General features: G+C 43.1%; 1 protein-coding gene across 1 annotated transcript; it reads left to right on the top strand.

The window, feature by feature from the left end:
• The first annotated feature begins 400 nt into the window (after positions 1 to 400).
• Positions 401 to 11,862, top strand: LOC117441900 (tyrosine-protein kinase ABL2-like). Its single transcript, XM_034077918.2, has 2 exons — positions 401 to 477; positions 6,473 to 11,862. Exons 1-2 carry the CDS (start codon positions 432 to 434, stop codon positions 8,224 to 8,226), a joined length of 1,800 nt encoding a protein of 599 aa, XP_033933809.2. The 5' UTR covers positions 401 to 431; the 3' UTR covers positions 8,227 to 11,862.
• The last annotated feature ends 7,395 nt before the right edge of the window (positions 11,863 to 19,257 follow it).

Genomic DNA, 19,257 nt, shown 5'->3' with positions numbered 1-19,257 from the left:
CCTTTTAAACAACCCTGAGTCCCATCCGCATGCTGCCTGTGTGTTGCATTGAACGTGTTATCTGTGTCACTAACCCTGTATTACAACTTGCCAATCCCCCTTTATTAAATTCCCAAACCGTTGTCTGTCTTGTCTCGTTTTAAATTATTGCTTATTTTATATTGTAAATAAAATGTTGTCTCGTGTGTGTGTGTTGACATGTGTGTGTCGAGGACGCTCTGACCTGTGTGTGTTTTTTACCTCCTTCTTTCTCATGCTTTAGTCCATAAATATAAGTGTGCGTTTATAGAGGTGAACAGAAGCATCCTTGTGTCATAAATCCAATCCAAAGTGCATGCAATCACAACATCGCCAAGTGTGCGTTTCATATTCACTAAATCACAAAAGCTGATACTTACTTTTTGATGTCTGACTAATATTTCTTTCTTTCTATGCATTTATTTTCACATGCAAACATTGAAGAGAGAACTATATCAAGTAAGGATACACCCTGACCGATGGAGCCATTTCTCCCATCGCATTTACATTGAAATGTCTTCGTCTTAAGTCATGGCCTGGAGACACTACATACTGATATACACCTGAACATCAGCAGGAGAGGACTCTTTAAAGTAGAGACACTACATACTGATATACACCTGAACATCAGCAGGAGAGGACTCTTTAAAGTAGAGACACTACATACTGATATACACCTGAACATCAGCAGGAGAGGACTCTTTAAAGTAGAGATGCTACATACTGATATACACCTGAACATCAGCAGGAGAGGACTCTTTAAAGTAGAGATGCTACATACTGATACACACCTGAACATCAGCAGGAGAGGACTCTTTAAAGTAGAGACACTACATGCTGATATACACCTGAACATCAGCAGGAGAGGACTCTTTAAAGTAGAGATGCTACATACTGATACACACCTGAACATCAGCAGGAGAGGACTCTTTAAAGTAGAGACACTACATACTGATATACACCTGAACATCAGCAGGAGATGACTCTTTAAAGTAGAGACACTACATACTGATATACACCTGAACATCAGCAGGAGAGGACTCTTTAAAGTAGAGACACTACATACTGATATACACCTGAACATCAGCAGGAGAGGACTCTTTAAAGTAGAGACACTACATACTGATATACACCTGAACATCAGCAGGAGAGGACTCTTTAAAGTAGAGACACTACATACTGATATACACCTGAACATCAGCAGGAGAGGACTCTTTAAAGTAGAGACACTACATACTGATATACACCTGAACATCAGCAGGAGAGGACTCTTTAAAGTAGAGTCACTACATACTGATATACACCTGAACATCAGCTGGAGAGGACTCTTTAAAGTAGAGACACTACATACTGATATACACCTGAACATCAGCAGGAGAGGACTCTTTAAAGTAGAGACACTACATACTGATATACACCTGAACATCAGCAGGAGAGGACTCTTTAAAGTAGAGACACTACATACTGATATACACCTGAACATCAGCAGGAGAGGACTCTTTAAAGTAGAGACACTACACACTGATATACACCTGAACATCAGTAGGAGAGGACTCTTTAAAGTAGAGACACTACATACTGATATACACCTGAACATCAGCAGGAGAGGACTCTTTAAAGTAGAGACACTACATACTGATATACACCTGAACATCAGCAGGAGAGGACTCTTTAAAGTAGAGACACTACATACTGATATACACCTGAACATCAGCAGGAGAGGACTCTTTAAAGTAGAGACACTACATACTGATATACACCTGAACATCAGCAGGAGAGGACTCTTTAAAGTAGAGACACTACACACTGATATACACCTGAACATCAGCAGGAGAGGACTCTTTAAAGTAGAGACACTACATACTGATATACACCTGAACATCAGCAGGAGAGGACTCTTTAAAGTAGAGACACTACATACTGATATACACCTGAACATCAGCAGGAGAGGACTCTTTAAAGTAGAGACACTACATACTGATATACACCTGAACATCAGCTGGAGAGGACTCTTTAAAGTAGAGACACTACATACTGATATACACCTGAACATCAGCAGGAGAGGACTCTTTAAAGTAGAGACACTACATACTGATATACACCTGAACATCAGCAGGAGAGGACTCTTTAAAGTAGAGACACTACATACTGATATACACCTGAACATCAGCAGGAGAGGACTCTTTAAAGTAGAGACACTACACACTGATATACACCTGAACATCAGCAGGAGAGGACTCTTTAAAGTAGAGACACTACACACTGATATACACCTGAACATCAGCAGGAGAGGACTCTTTAAAGTAGAGACACTACATACTGATATACACCTGAACATCAGCAGGAGAGGACTCTTTAAAGTAGAGACACTACATACTGATATACACCTGAACATCAGCTGGAGAGGACTCTTTAAAGTAGAGACACTACATACTGATATACACCTGAACATCAGCAGGAGAGGACTCTTTAAAGTAGAGACACTACATACTGATATACACCTGAACATCAGCAGGAGAGGACTCTTTAAAGTAGAGTCACTACATACTAATATACACCTGAACATCAGCAGGAGAGGACTCTTTAAAGTAGAGACACTACATACTGATATACACCTGAACATCAGCAGGAGAGGACTCTTTAAAGTAGAGACACTACATACTGATATACACCTGAACATCAGCAGGAGAGGACTCTTTAAAGTAGAGACACTACACACTGATATACACCTGAACATCAGCAGGAGAGGACTCTTTAAAGTAGAGACACTACATACTGATATACACCTGAACATCAGCAGGAGAGGACTCTTTAAAGTAGAGACACTACATACTGATATACACCTGAACATCAGCAGGAGAGGACTCTTTAAAGTAGAGACACTACATACTGATATACACCTGAACATCAGCAGGAGAGGACTCTTTAAAGTAGAGACACTACATACTGATATACACCTGAACATCAGCAGGAGAGGACTCTTTAAAGTAGAGTCACTACATACTAATATACACCTGAACATCAGCAGGAGAGGACTCTTTAAAGTAGAGACACTACATACTGATATACACCTGAACATCAGCAGGAGAGGACTCTTTAAAGTAGAGACACTACATACTGATATACACCTGAACATCAGCAGGAGAGGACTCTTTAAAGTAGAGACACTACACACTGATATACACCTGAACATCAGCAGGAGAGGACTCTTTAAAGTAGAGACACTACATACTGATATACACCTGAACATCAGCAGGAGAGGACTCTTTAAAGTAGAGACACTACATACTGATATACACCTGAACATCAGCAGGAGAGGACTCTTTAAAGTAGAGACACTACATACTGATATACACCTGAACATCAGCAGGAGAGGACTCTTTAAAGTAGAGTCACTACATACTAATATACACCTGAACATTAGCAGGAGAGGACTCTTTAAAGTAGAGACACTACATACTGATATACACCTGAACATCAGCAGGAGAGGACTCTTTAAAGTAGAGACACTACATACTGATATACACCTGAACATCAGCAGGAGAGGACTCTTTAAAGTAGAGTCACTACATACTGATATACACCTGAACATCAGCTGGAGAGGACTCTTTAAAGTAGAGACACTACATACTGATATACACCTGAACATCAGCAGGAGAGGACTCTTTAAAGTAGAGACACTACATACTGATATACACCTGAACATCAGCAGGAGAGGACTCTTTAAAGTAGAGACACTACATACTGATATACACCTGAACATCAGCAGGAGAGGACTCTTTAAAGTAGAGACACTACACACTGATATACACCTGAACATCAGCAGGAGAGGACTCTTTAAAGTAGAGACACTACATACTGATATACACCTGAACATCAGCAGGAGAGGACTCTTTAAAGTAGAGACACTACATACTGATATACACCTGAACATCAGCAGGAGAGGACTCTTTAAAGTAGAGACACTACATACTGATATACACCTGAACATCAGCTGGAGAGGACTCTTTAAAGTAGAGACACTACATACTGATATACACCTGAACATCAGCAGGAGAGGACTCTTTAAAGTAGAGACACTACATACTGATATACACCTGAACATCAGCAGGAGAGGACTCTTTAAAGTAGAGACACTACATACTGATATACACCTGAACATCAGCAGGAGAGGACTCTTTAAAGTAGAGACACTACACACTGATATACACCTGAACATCAGCAGGAGAGGACTCTTTAAAGTAGAGACACTACATACTGATATACACCTGAACATCAGCAGGAGAGGACTCTTTAAAGTAGAGACACTACATACTGATATACACCTGAACATCAGCAGGAGAGGACTCTTTAAAGTAGAGTCACTACATACTGATATACACCTGAACATCAGCTGGAGAGGACTCTTTAAAGTAGAGACACTACATACTGATATACACCTGAACATCAGCAGGAGAGGACTCTTTAAAGTAGAGACACTACATACTGATATACACCTGAACATCAGCAGGAGAGGACTCTTTAAAGTAGAGACACTACATACTGATATACACCTGAACATCAGCTGGAGAGGACTCTTTAAAGTAGAGACACTACATACTGATATACACCTGAACATCAGCAGGAGAGGACTCTTTAAAGTAGAGACACTACATACTGATATACACCTGAACATCAGCAGGAGAGGACTCTTTAAAGTAGAGACACTACATACTGATATACACCTGAACATCAGCAGGAGAGGACTCTTTAAAGTAGAGACACTACACACTGATATACACCTGAACATCAGCAGGAGAGGACTCTTTAAAGTAGAGACACTACATACTGATATACACCTGAACATCAGCAGGAGAGGACTCTTTAAAGTAGAGACACTACATACTGATATACACCTGAACATCAGCAGGAGAGAACTCTTTAAAGTAGAGACACTACATACTGATATACACCTGAACATCAGCTGGAGAGGACTCTTTAAAGTAGAGACACTACATACTGATATACACCTGAACATCAGCAGGAGAGGACTCTTTAAAGTAGAGACACTACATACTGATATACACCTGAACATCAGCAGGAGAGGACTCTTTAAAGTAGAGACACTACATACTGATATACACCTGAACATCAGCAGGAGAGGACTCTTTAAAGTAGAGACACTACATACTGATATACACCTGAACATCAGCAGGAGAGGACTCTTTAAAGTAGAGACACTACATACTGATATACACCTGAACATCAGCAGGAGAGGACTCTTTAAAGTAGAGACACTACACACTGATATACACCTGAACATCAGCAGGAGAGGACTCTTTAAAGTAGAGACACTACACACTGATATACACCTGAACATCAGCAGGAGAGGACTCTTTAAAGTAGAGACACTACATACTGATATACACCTGAACATCAGCAGGAGAGGACTCTTTAAAGTAGAGACACTACATACTGATATACACCTGAACATCAGCTGGAGAGGACTCTTTAAAGTAGAGACACTACATACTGATATACACCTGAACATCAGCAGGAGAGGACTCTTTAAAGTAGAGACACTACATACTGATATACACCTGAACATCAGCAGGAGAGGACTCTTTAAAGTAGAGACACTACATACTGATATACACCTGAACATCAGCAGGAGAGGACTCTTTAAAGTAGAGACACTACATACTGATATACACCTGAACATCAGCAGGAGAGGACTCTTTAAAGTAGAGACACTACATACTGATATACACCTGAACATCAGCAGGAGAGGACTCTTTAAAGTAGAGACACTACATACTGATATACACCTGAACATCAGCAGGAGAGGACTCTTTAAAGTAGAGACACTACATACTGATATACACCTGAACATCAGCAGGAGAGGACTCTTTAAAGTAGAGACACTACATACTGATATACACCTGAACATCAGCAGGAGAGGACTCTTTAAAGTAGAGACACTACATACTGATATACACCTGAACATCAGCAGGAGAGGACTCTTTAAAGTAGAGACACTACATACTGATATACACCTGAACATCAGCAGGAGAGGACTCTTTAAAGTAGAGACACTACATACTGATATACACCTGAACGTCAGCAGGAGAGGACTCTTTAAAGTAGAGATGCTACATACTGATATACACCTGAACATCAGCAGGAGAGGACTCTTTAAAGTAGAGACACTACATGCTGATATACACCTGAACATCAGCTGGAGAGGACTCTTTAAAGTAGAGACACTACATCCTGATATACACCTGAACATCAGCAGGAGAGGACTCTTTAAAGTAGAGACACTACATGCTGATATACACCTGAACATCAGCTGGAGAGGACTCTTTAAAGTAGAGACACTACATCCTGATATACACCTGAAAATGTCCAGAATATGTCCTTTTTAAATGTTGTATATCTCTAACCCCCCCCCCCCCTCTCTCTCTCTCTCCAGGCTGGGCTTCTTCTCTCCTGGGGGGGGACAGTCGGTCGGGCAGCTCCCCGGCGTTGCCCCGAAAACAACTTTCCCGAGATAAATCCCCCGCCGGCCTTTTAGACGACGCTCAGGATTTGGGCACCTTCACACGGGACCGAAAGACCGGCTTCTTCAGCTCCTTCATCAAGAAGAAATCCTCCTCCTCCTCCTCGTCTTCCTCCCAGAACCTCCCCACTCCGCCTAAAAGGAGCAGCTCTTTCCGGGAAATGGAGACTCAGCCTCACAAGAAATACGAGCCGACGGCGGACTTTTCGGCGCCTCCTCCTCTCCCCCAATCGGACAGCAGCGTCGTGGGGGGGTTCTCCGCCTCCCCCGCCCACTCCCACTCCCACAGCGACCCCCCCCAGCCCCAGTCTCGTTGCTGTGGTGCTGCTTTCGGACAGAAACCCTCATCAGGGGGGGGTTTAGCGGCGCAAGTTAGCACTAGTAGCTGGAGCGGATTGGCGGGTTTTTTCACGCCGAGACTCATAAAACGGACTTTAGGGCTTCGGACTGGGAAAACAGCTATTTCTTCGTCTGAGGAGGGGGTGGTGGGGACTTTACCAGTTGGGGGGCTTTCCAAACCCTTCCCCAGGTCTAACTCCACCTCCTCCATGTCCGCCGGGTTGCCAGATTTGGAGCGAATGGCTTTGACTTTACCCAGAAATCGAAATGCAAAACCCCCGCTGGAGAGAACGTCCTCCAGCAGCTCCACGCCGGAGAACGGACGGCAACCGGACGAGGAGACGGCTCAGATCAGAGAGAGACCCAAAGCCAAGATGGTTCCCAGGGGCACGGGGGTGAGGGTACCGGGAGTCGGGGGGGAAGCGGGGGAATCGGACCTTGTAGTTGATCGACAGCAACAAAACTGGTCCTCGCCATCTAAGACTTCTTCATCCTCCCCGAAGACTCCTTCTTCCTCCACCTGTAAGACTTCTTCATCCTCCCCTAAGACTCCTTCTTCCTCCACCTCTAAGACTGTATCCTCCTCCTCCTCTCAGACCCACAACCACAAGGTGCCGGTGCTGATCTCCCCCACGCTGAAGCCCCCCGACGTGCACCTGGTGGCTCTCGACTCCCAGGGGAACCGCTTCAAGCTGCTCAGCGAAAACCCCGATCGTCCGCGGCTCGTAAAACCCAAATGTGCTCCTCCTCCGCCTCCTACGCTACGAAGCCAACACTCGTACAGCGAGACGACGGGGGGGGAGGAGGAGGGCGAGGTGAACGGGGAGAAAGGGATTCGAACCGGGAAAGGAGGAGGAACTATGATGACGACGGGGAGACCTTCAGTGCCGCCGCCTCAGGCTCCTCCCACAAACACTCCTTCAAAAATGGCAAACGGATCCGCTCCCTCTTCGTCCACTAAAGCGGGTTTCCGGAGGATTCGACAGCAGGCGGATCGCGGCGTCCCCCCCGAGCGGGTGGGCCGAGAGGCGTTGTTGGAGTGTGCCGATTCGTTGATAGTCGTCCTCCGCGACTCCTCCCCCTCCGACTCCCCCCCCTCCAACAGTGTGGTCCTGGACGCGGGGCTGCAGCTGCTGGACCGATGCTCCGGGTACGTGGACGTCATCCCGCAGATGAGGAACAAATTCGCTTTTCGGGAGGCGGTGGGGAAGCTGGAGGTCAGCTTGCAGGAGCTGAGGGCCTCGGGGGGGGGAGGGGGAGGGGGGGGCACGGTACTGGAGAACCTGCAGGGCTGCGTGAGAGAAGTCAGAGACGTGGTGCAGAGGTAACAGCTGTGACATCACTGTGACATCACTGTGACATCACGAAAGAAGACCGTCTTTTAAGGACCTTATTCTGGAAAGAAGGGTCTGCGGCGAAATGCAGAAGTCAGGAGGTCCCCAGTTCACATTTGGACACCAAGAATGGAAGAGGAGGGGCTGTGACATCACTGTGACATCACGGTGGAGATGTATCGAGACACACACTAACATATAATAGTAAACGGGTGAGAAAACCTTGAAGATTCTTGGAATAAGACGGTCTTTGAGGGAGTTTATTCTTGCACGAAGGTGTCTGCGGCGAAATACAAAAGTCGGGAGGTCTGCCGAGGGTCTCATATTCACATTTGAACACTAAGAATAGACGAGGAGGGGCCGTGACATCACTGTGACATCACGCCGGTCGGACTGGTTTCCCTTTCTTCTGGTTCTTTTTTACAGCTTTTCGGGGGCGGGTCTGGACGGTACCTCAGAGAAGTCCCTCACTCACTGTTTACACCAACACACACAAACTACCGGTGGTTCCAGTCCTGCAACGATAAAGCCTCTTCGGTTAGCGAATGTCGAGTGGATCAGCTGTTCGGAAAGATACTGAGCAAAATACGTGTTTACTGACGAACCTCAAACCGTGTCGAGTCGAGCTGCAACGATTAAGATATTTAAATCAACTTTTAAAGCAAAAATGGTTTTTAAAAATTAAGTTTTCAGCCTCAAATATTAAGATTAGTTGCTATTTTCACATTTCTATCAAAGTAAAGAGATTAAATCTGGATTTCTAACATTTTCCACGACTCTCTGACGTGTTGAACGCTAAACAGCTGATCTCAGACCCTCAGGAGTTGCAGCTCCAACGGGAATCACGAGTAAGATATTTAGCTCGGTGTCTGGGGATCTTCGTAAACCTTTCAAAAGCCATTTTGTCCTAAAGTATTGGAGACAAAGTCCACGTGATTTCAAGATGTCGGGGTCTTAACGTGACACCGATTTGCATTTACATTTCATGATCAGTATTTTTAACTCGAGGGACAAATGTGATAAAACCATGAATCTCCCAAAATCTGCTTGTCTTGGTTTTATCGAATAATAACAGACGTGTAAACACGAAGGGAACGCAGCTTTAGAGAGGCGTGGAAATAAGCTCGTGAGACCAGGTTGATCAAATCCACACAGACACCCCGTTATTCCCCACATGCCCAGATGGTGTTTCCCAGCCTTCAGCCGCGTTCACACTGCGGTACTTTTCCCACAAAGGGTCATGCAAACTTAGTTCATGATCGCGTTCACACCAAAAAGAGCCGGTATTACAATTAGTTAATGCGAACCTTTTTACCCCGCGGCTCTTTTTTAGAGAAAAGAGCTATGTTTCTGATTGGCTGGGCGGATTGCAAACCACGCCCCGTAAAACTCCCAAAAAGTTGTGTGAAGCCGCCATTTTATTATCCTCGCATTAGCATTATTAGCATTAGCATTAGCCCAGCGCAGAAACGCAGAGAGACTAATTTATGGCAACACAAAATAAAACATGGGAGCGGTAGAGATGAGGAGGTGTCGGCTTTCTGGCGATTTACTAGGAAGGCTTCAGTAGAAGCTGCTGGGACTCCCAGCAGCTTCTACTGAAGCCTTCCCCAACTCCGGGGACTTCCGGCCGGGGACTTTGGGCGGCAGTATACGCCGTGAAGTGGTTTGCGGCCTGCCAGTAAACCCAAAGCAGAAGAAGAAGAAGTGACGTCAGCGGCTTCATTTGCCTCATCCTCCCTCAGGGACTTTTTCCGGTGTGAACGCGATCTGTACTTAGTTCATGAGAACTAAAGAGTTCTCATGAACCGTTGTGGGAAAAGTACCGCGGTGTGAACGCGCCTTTTGTCTTCAGAGTCCACACGTAAACACGGTGCCGTCTCCGAGAGCATTTCAGTGTTGAAGTCCAGTTTGAATGCACAGTCTGGTGGGAGCGCAGGAGCAGAACTGGGGCGGTGTTTCTATAAGTGTCCTTCTGACGGACTGATCCAATCCCTGAAGCCTTGTCGTGTCCTCAGTGCCTCGAAATCTTCCACAAAATGAACACTGCAAAAAACCAGAGACCTGCTACACACACACACACACACACACACACACACACACACTGATCTCTCTACCGACGAACTGCAGTATGTCTTCAGCACATTGTACATTATTTGGTTTTTAAAAAAATAAGAAAAGCTTTTTTTCAGAATGTCTATGTATGAACTTGAATTTTTAAATTATTCCTTTTTTTTCTTTTTATTAAAAAGCACAGAGCTATTTTGAGAGATGTAAATATTGGATTTATTTCATATCCAGGAAACAGAGGATGTATGTGTGCTCGCAGCATATAGAGCGTGTCTGACTGAAGAATACCTGAATATATGAATGTATTATTCTTCCCTTCTGAACCCGGGCGAATGACCATCTGCATGAATCTCGAAAGGTGCCATTTTTTATTTGTATTATTATTTATTATACTTTTTTTTTTGTATTGGCCCATACTTCTCATTTTGGTCACACTAAATACTAACGTCCAGAAGCAGTTGCTCTGTTTTTTGAGCACGAATTAAACATTTCCTTTTCACATCTAAATGTACACTGGATACGGCCTCGCATACTCCACACCTAATCTGTAGAAACACTGCAGGTTTACAACACTTCATGACACTTGATTGACTGCAGAGTACACGTTGTTTTTCAGTTCATGTCGTGCGTCAGTATTTTAATGTTCAAACCGGTTCCTGTGAGACGAACTGATTTCTATTCGCTGTGATTTTACAGAAACACGGAGAGAAGAAACGCCGTGTGATTTTTATTTGACGATTCTTGGTGCCTTTTTGTGAGCAAATGATTCATGTCTTTCACTGCGAGAGAAACAGGCGATGTTTAAAATCCATCATTAAAGAAACATTCATGTCTTCCATTTTCCATGAGCTTTTCTGTCACTTGGAGGTTGGTTACTCGGATGCAAAATTGAAATTTAAAAGTGCATTTGTCTATTATATTAAGCATGTAGATATTCGGTTGCTACGGTTACTTATTGGAGGTCGTTAACTCTGTTAGTGCATCGACATCTGGTTGATTTCCCTCTAACAAACATGCACAAAAACACTTTGGAGAAACACTGCCGCTTCAGAAACGAGGAAGCCGCAACATATTTATTTAAAATTGCTTCTTGATTATTCGTGGAGCATAGTTGTGAGAAAAAAAAGCCAAGTCAAACGTAACCTCCGAAATCAAACGTATTTAAAGAAATACAACAAAGATATTCAATTTGTCAAAAAATCGATTTGTTCTCAATGATTTTTCCACAGATCATCTCATTGTCAGTCCTCTTCGTTGTTGTTGTTGTTGTTGTTATTTATGTCGCCTGTGTTTTCTGTTGTGTTTCTGGAGGTCGTGTTCACATCAAACCAAAGGCCACTTCTTCAGCTGTACGAGTGCAATGTAAAGCAACACACACACAATGATGGAACATGTGAATCTAAACAGGGATTTAAAAAAAGGCAGAGACGTTAACATTAACTTTTTTATTGTACAAAATATATATTTTGTTTTTTTTTATTTAAAGCTCACGTTATATTACTGTGAAGTTTTGCTTATCAGTGTTAAGCCTATTGTAAATAATAAAGATATTGATGAATACTGCTCTGCTATTGGTTCTTCATCTGCTTCTATCAGTGCAATTATAATCATGATAACACTGACTAGGTATATATATTAATTTATAAAATATATACATGGCCCCTTAGAATAAATGTATATTTTTAAACTCTCATAAATGCAATATATTACATTACATGTCACTTGTTAGACGCTTTTATCCAAAGCGACTCACATACTTGATACTGTGGACAATCCCCACAGGAGCAATTTGGGGTGAAGTGTCTGAGGGACACAACGACATGCTGACTGCAGTGGGGTTTGAACCTGTGATCCGAAACCCAGCGCACTGCCACTGTGCCACACGCCTCCCTAGTATCTATTGCATTTATTTATCTACAATCCACTTTATATTACAAACAAGAATACCATTAATTAAATGTTAAATGTATCATGTTTAAGCTCCATCACCATCATTGTTTATTTCCTTATTAATATTGAAAATAACATTAAAATAACATGGATTTAAATGGAGATAATATCGATGATTAAAAAAAATTATTCAAAGATTTCCTCATCACTTTTGCTTAAGTATTAAACACTTGACTTAATTAAGATACATTGAAATCATGACAACAAAATATAAGAAAAATACATTTTATTAAGTATAGAAAAGTTTACATTATTCAAGGAATTCTTTCAAGCTTAATCACCCATACAAATCCAATGAAATTATGGGTTAGGTTTAAACAATTTACCATAAATAACCAGCAAGATTACCATTAAATTAAGTCTAAATGTATCATGTAGCTCCAGCACCATCACCGTCTCTCCACGCCTTGTTATCCTGTAATTGGGGATTTTTTTGTTTGACATTTTATTATAATCAATACACTCACTAACTCAAATAGAATGGACTTATAATGAAATAATAATGACAATATAAAGCAAAGAAAAAAAAGCTCCATCATCATCACCGACTGCCCCCTGCCGGTAACACCCCCCCCCCGTTCCCGGGCAACATTCCCCTCCTCTCCCCGGCTCCTCCCCGCCTGACATTGCATTATAATCAATACACTCACTAACTCAAACAGAATGGACTTATAATGAAATAATAATGACAATATAAAGGAAAAAGCAAAAAAAAAAAGCTCCGGCATCATCACCGACTCCCCCGACTGCCCACTGCCGGAAACACTCCCCCATTCCCGGGCAACATTCCCCTCCTCTCCCCGGCTCCTCCCCTCCTTGTTTTTTGGTAATTGGGTATTTTTTTTGTTTTACAATTAATTATTATCAATACACTCTCTAACTCAGACATAATTGACTTACATTGAAATAATGATGACAATATAACTAGAAAAAAAAGCTCCAGGACCATCACCAGCTGCCCCCTGCCGGTAACACCCCCCGTTCCCCGGGCACCGCTCCCCCCCTCCTCCCCCGTCTCTTATCCGGCTCCTCCCAGCTCCTCCTGTTGTAAAGATGGCGTCCATCATGGAGGGGCCGCTCAGCAAGTGGACAAACGTGATGAAGGGATGGCAGTACCGCTGGTTCGTGCTGGACTACAACGCCGGATTACTGTCTTACTACACGGTCAGTTCACAGGGTTCTAACCGCTGGTTTTACCCCTTATGGAGGTTTTTACAGCAACTTGTTACTGGCTGTCAGACAGGATAAGGGCCTTGTGTTTGTCAGAAGTCTCAGCTGGCAGTGAGAGGCGGGGCTCCGTGATGACGGAACCGTGTGTCAGCCAATAGAAACGCTCCCTGCAAACCAACTGACCAATAGAGTGGCAGTATTCTTCCTCACACTTCCGCTAATGTAGCTAGCTATCAAGGCTAGACAACACCCACTCGGCTAAACGTTATTATGAGTAGTTAACAGAATAAAGCGATACAAATACACCGTTTTATCATTTTTAGGGGCATTGTTTGTCTTTGGGAGTTATACTGGAGTCTCGTCACTCCCTGGTTTGTTCGCTAAATAGATAATAAGACACTGCGGGAGGAGACAGTGGCTGTCAGTTAGATGTTTGATAAGTCTAACGTCAACAGAATAGATTTACTCAATTATATTGAACTTAAGTACAATGTAGAGTTACTTGTACTTTACTTGAGCAATTCCATGTTCTGCTACTTTGTACTTCTATTCCTCTACAGTTCAGAGGTATATGGTGTACTTTTACTCCACTACATGTATTTAATAGTTTAGTTGCTGTATACAAAGTACTTCAGACTAGCTGCACCTTCACCAGCTACCCTGCAGTCTACAAAGTACTTCAGACTAGCTGCACCTCCACCAGCTACCCTGCAGTCTACAAAGTACTTCAGACTAGCTGCACCTTCACCAGCTACCCTGCAGTCTACAAAGTACTTCAGACTAGCTGCACCTTCACCAGCTACCCTGCAGTCTACAAAGTACTTCAGACTAGCTGCACCTTCACCAGCTACCCTGCAGTCTACAAAGTACTTCAGACTAGCTGCACCTTCACCAGCTACCCTGCAGTCTACAAAGTACTTCAGACTAGCTGCACCTTCACCAGCTACCCTGCAGTCTACAAAGTACTTCAGACTAGCTGCACCTTCACCAGCTACCCTGCAGTCTACAAAGTACTTCAGACTAGCTGCACCTCCACCAGCTACCCTGCAGTCTACAAAGTACTTCAGACTAGCTGCACCTTCACCAGCTTTGAGAACACTTTCATGATCAATCATTATAAAACATATATATATTATTCTGAAATGGACCAATCTGCACAACGACTACTTTCACTGTCTTTCACTATATGTTGATGAGAATACTTTTCTACTTTCACTTGAGGAACATTTTGAATGCAGGACTTTTACTGTGACAGAGTATTCCTACACTCTGGTACTTCTACTTTACTCAAGTACAAGATCTGAGTACTTCTACTTTTACTACAAGATCTGAGTACTTCTACTTTCACTCAAGTACAAGATCTGAGTACTTCTACTTTTACTCAAGTACAAGATCTGAGTACTTCTACTTTTACTCAAGTACAAGATCTGAGTACTTCTACTTTTACTCAAGTACAAGATCTGAGTACTTCTACTTTTACTCAAGTACAAGATCTGAGTACTTCTACTTTTACTCAAGTACAAGATCTGAGTACTTCTTACTTCTACTTTCACTCAAGTACAAGATCTGAGTACTTCTACTTTTACTCAAGTACCAGATCTGAGTACTTCTACTTTTACTCAAGTACCAGATCTGAGTACTTCTATTTTTACTCAAGTACAAGATCTGAGTACTTCTTACTTCTACTTTCACTCAAGTACAAGACCTGAGTACTTCTACTTTTACTCAAGTACAAGACCTGAGTACTTCTACTTTTACTCAAGTACAAGACCTGAGTACTTCTACTTTTACTCAAGTACCAGATCTGAGTACTTCTACTTTTACTCAAGTACAAGACCTGAGTACTTCTACTTTTACTCAAGTACAAGACCTGAGTACTTCTACTTTTACTCAAGTACCAGATCTGAGTACTTCTACTTTTACTCAAGTACCAGATCTGAGTACTTCTACTTTTACTCAAGTACAAGACCTGAGTACTTCTACTTTTACTCAAGTACCAGATCTGAGTACTTCTACTTTTACTCAAGTACAAGATCTGAGTACTTCTGCTTTTACTCAAGTACAAGACTTGAGTACTTCTACTTTTACTCAAGTACCAGATCTGAGTACTTCTACTTTTACTCAAGTACCAGATCTGAGTACTTCTACTTTTACTCAAGTACAAGACCTGAGTACTTCTACTTTTACTCAAGTACCAGATCTGAGTACTTCTACTTTTACTCAAGTACAAGACCTGAGTACTTCTACTTTTACTCAAGTACAAGACCTGAGTACTTCTACTTTTACTCAAGTACCAGATCTGAGTACTTCTACTTTTACTCAAGTACCAGATCTGAGTACTTCTACTTTTACTCAAGTACAAGACCTGAGTACTTCTACTTTTACTCAAGTACAAGACCTGAGTACTTCTACTTTTACTCAAGTACAAGACCTGAGTACTTCTACTTTTACTCAAGTACCAGATCTGAGTACTTCTACTTTTACTCAAGTACAAGACCTGAGTACTTCTACTTTTACTCAAGTACCAGATCTGAGTACTTCTACTTTTACTCAAGTACCAGATCTGAGTACTTCTACTTTGACTCAAGTACCAGATCTGAGTACTTCTACTTTTACTCAAGTACCAGATCTGAGTACTTCTACTTTTACTCAAGTACAAGACCTGAGTACTTCTACTTTTACTCAAGTACAAGACCTGAGTACTTCTACTTTTACTCAAGTACAAGACCTGAGTACTTCTACTTTTACTCAAGTACCAGATCTGAGTACTTCTACTTTTACTCAAGTACAAGACCTGAGTACTTCTACTTTTACTCAAGTACCAGATCTGAGTACTTCTACTTTTACTCAAGTACCAGATCTGAGTACTTCTACTTTGACTCAAGTACCAGATCTGAGTACTTCTACTTTGACTCAAGTACCAGATCTGAGTACTTCTACTTTTACTCAAGTACCAGATCTGAGTACTTCTACTTTGACTCAAGTACACGATCCGAGTACTTCTACTTTTACTCAAGTACCAGATCTGAGTACTTCTACTTTGACTCAAGTACCAGATCTGAGTACTTCTCCCACCTCTGAATACACCGTCGGTGTCCTCTGATTAAAGTCAAGAGCAATGCGGACAATAAACTGTCACTTCTGTTTGACAAATAACTTTATCTGTCTGTTCCTCTGAACAAGTTGACTGAGACGTCAAAGAATTCATTTATCTTATTTAACTAGACAGTAACTCGACAGTTGTTCTCTCACAACAACAACAACAACAAATCCTCTCAAACCATCTTTTAAGACACGGTTATTTCTTGTCTCTGATTAGGTCACAGCTTCATCACATGACTTCCCTAAAGTCCAGATTCCCACAAGGGGTTAATGAAGCTGCAGATTCTCCTTCAGGCCGTCAGCGAGGAGGAAAGGAGGCTGCACTCATGTCCTCAAGTGAGCTCAGTCTTGAAATAGTTGCATAAGTTTGAAATGGATTTGAAAATGTTCTGCTCAAAGTCTGCCGGTCAGCCCTTTGAGAGACGACACTCTGACCTGAACAACACGCTGTGGCTGGTCAACAACATGGTGTCGTTGTGTCGTTGTGTCGTTGTGTCGTTGTGTCGTTGTGTCGTTGTGTCGTTGTGTCGTTGTGTCGTTGTGTCGTTGTGTCGTTGTGTCGTTGTGTCGTTGTGTCGTTGTGTCGTTGTGTCATTGTGTCGTTGTGTCGTTGTGTCGTTGTGTCGTTGTGTCGTTGTGTCGTTGTTGAACGTGTCCTGAAAGGTGAGGAACATTCAATAATGTTCTCTCTCTTATCGAGGTCAGACCACTCTTTCGTACAGCAGCTAGTCCTCAAGTGAAGTGCATCGAATGCGCCTCGAGCAGTCCTGGAGACGTTCTGACTGTAACGTTAGATTAAATCTCTGTTCCCTTGTTTCTGTACTAAACGCGTCCTTGTTGATATTCCACATAGCGCTGCTGTTATGCGGGAGAAAAGTGCGACTTCATTTGACAACAAAGTGTTATTGTATCGTGAGAATAAAGCTCCGTAACGGTTTTAATGCTCAATGGATTAGTGATGTCACTATGTTCCAGAAGTAAACAAAGGAGTCAGATGGAGGCGTTGCAGGCAGGGGACACCCGGGGTGTTTCTCAATGTCCACTGAAGCTGCTCCGGAGCAGGTACGGGCTCATGTTGCCCGGGCAACAGCCGTTTGCCTTTTTTGTCTGAGAGCAGTTTTCATTGTTGTTCTGCCGTGGCCGAATCAACACGATGAGCCCACGGTAGTGTCGTGGCGTCTCGCTGCGGGAAACACACCTCGTCAGGCCGTCGTCTGCCCCCGGTCACGTGACTGTTTACGATCTGACAGCTGGAGCAAAGGAAAGCCCCCGGCCTCGTGATGGTGGTCACACCAAACGCCTGCCTGGCGTTAGAGCGTAGGGGACGAACCAGAGGACTTTACTTCCTCTTCACACCGTCACACTTACAAAAGAAACTCCTGAATGTACTCGTTAGTGTGCTTCTGTCTTTCTGTGTCTTCTCATCCTCTCCTTAAACTCCCTCAACGCGCCGCTCGCTCTCTTCTCTTGATCGCCCTCTCACGGAGAACACTTCTCTGTCCCGCTTCATCGTAGGATGTCTGCCATGTCTCCACTTCAGTTTGACCGTCTCTGTTATTAAAGGTGGGGCATGTCATTTATTTCAGAAACACTTGTTATATTCCATGGATGCTCTTAACGTCCCGATAGCAATGAATATCTGAAGTGCTTTGAAGCCGTGGCGCTGTAGAAAGCGCGACCAATCATCTGCGCCGGCTAAAGTAGCTGGATGGCCTACCTGCCTGTCAGCCTTCCATCGGGGCACACACTGATCTCGTGCCCTCATTGGTCATGTGCGCGTCCGTGTGTGTTGGGGGAGGGGCTCTGTGAGGAAGGGGCAGATTTTGTCCGGCTGTGTATTTTCAAATTCTAGCGATCTCGAGCTGGTTTCTCAAACATTACGTACCCCACCTTTAAGTTATGGAATACTAAATAAATAAGTAATTAGATACCTTACCGTTACTGTGCTCATAAAGAATCATAAGAATAAGAATAATGTGAATTGAACTGGTTTCATTAATAATAATAATAATAATGCATCTTATTTATATAGCGCTTTTCACAACTCAAAGACGCTTCACAGGATGAGGGAGGGTAGACAAACAAGGACAGGCAAACAAGTAAGTAAAACATAAAAAGGCAGTCAAGAGGAAGTTGATTGCGAGGGGGGGGCTTATGGGTAGATGGAGATGTGTTTTGAGGCGGGATTGAAAGACTGTGAGGGACTCAGAGTCACGGAGATCTTGGGGGAGGGAACTCCAGAGCCTAGGAGCTGCCACTGGGAAGGCTCTGTGCCCAAAGCTGCAGAGTGTGGATGTTGGAATGGATAGGAGACCGGCTGCGGTGGATCTGAGGGACCGTGGGGGGTCTGAGGGGCCGTGGGGGTTGATAAGGAGTGAGAAGATTAGTGAGATAAGGGGGGGCCAGATGGTGGAGTGCCTTTGTAGGTGAGGACCAGAACTTTGTAGTCGATGCGATGGGAGACAGGAAGCCAGTGGAGGTCCTCGAGGACTGGGGTGATGTGTTGCCATGATTTGGTTAGTGAGTTTATTTAAGGTAATTAGTTAGAGGCCCTATTTTATCAGTATGTCTGCACAGCAATGGTCAAACTACATTAAAACAGAATTGTCCCCATTTTTTCTTCAATAGTTACTAACATTAGATATGTTAATGAGATATGGACCGCAAAACAAAAAAAGTGCCTGAATAACGAATTTAGCAGTTGGACATAAAAGTCAACTGAGTGTCTCTTGC

The sequence above is a fragment of the Pseudochaenichthys georgianus genome, unplaced genomic scaffold (genome assembly GCF_902827115.2).
Source record: "Pseudochaenichthys georgianus unplaced genomic scaffold, fPseGeo1.2 scaffold_2126_arrow_ctg1, whole genome shotgun sequence".
NCBI lineage: Eukaryota > Metazoa > Chordata > Actinopteri > Perciformes > Channichthyidae > Pseudochaenichthys > Pseudochaenichthys georgianus.
The sequence above is the reverse complement of the archived record's forward strand: the minus strand, read 5'-3'. Positions and strand labels throughout refer to the sequence as shown.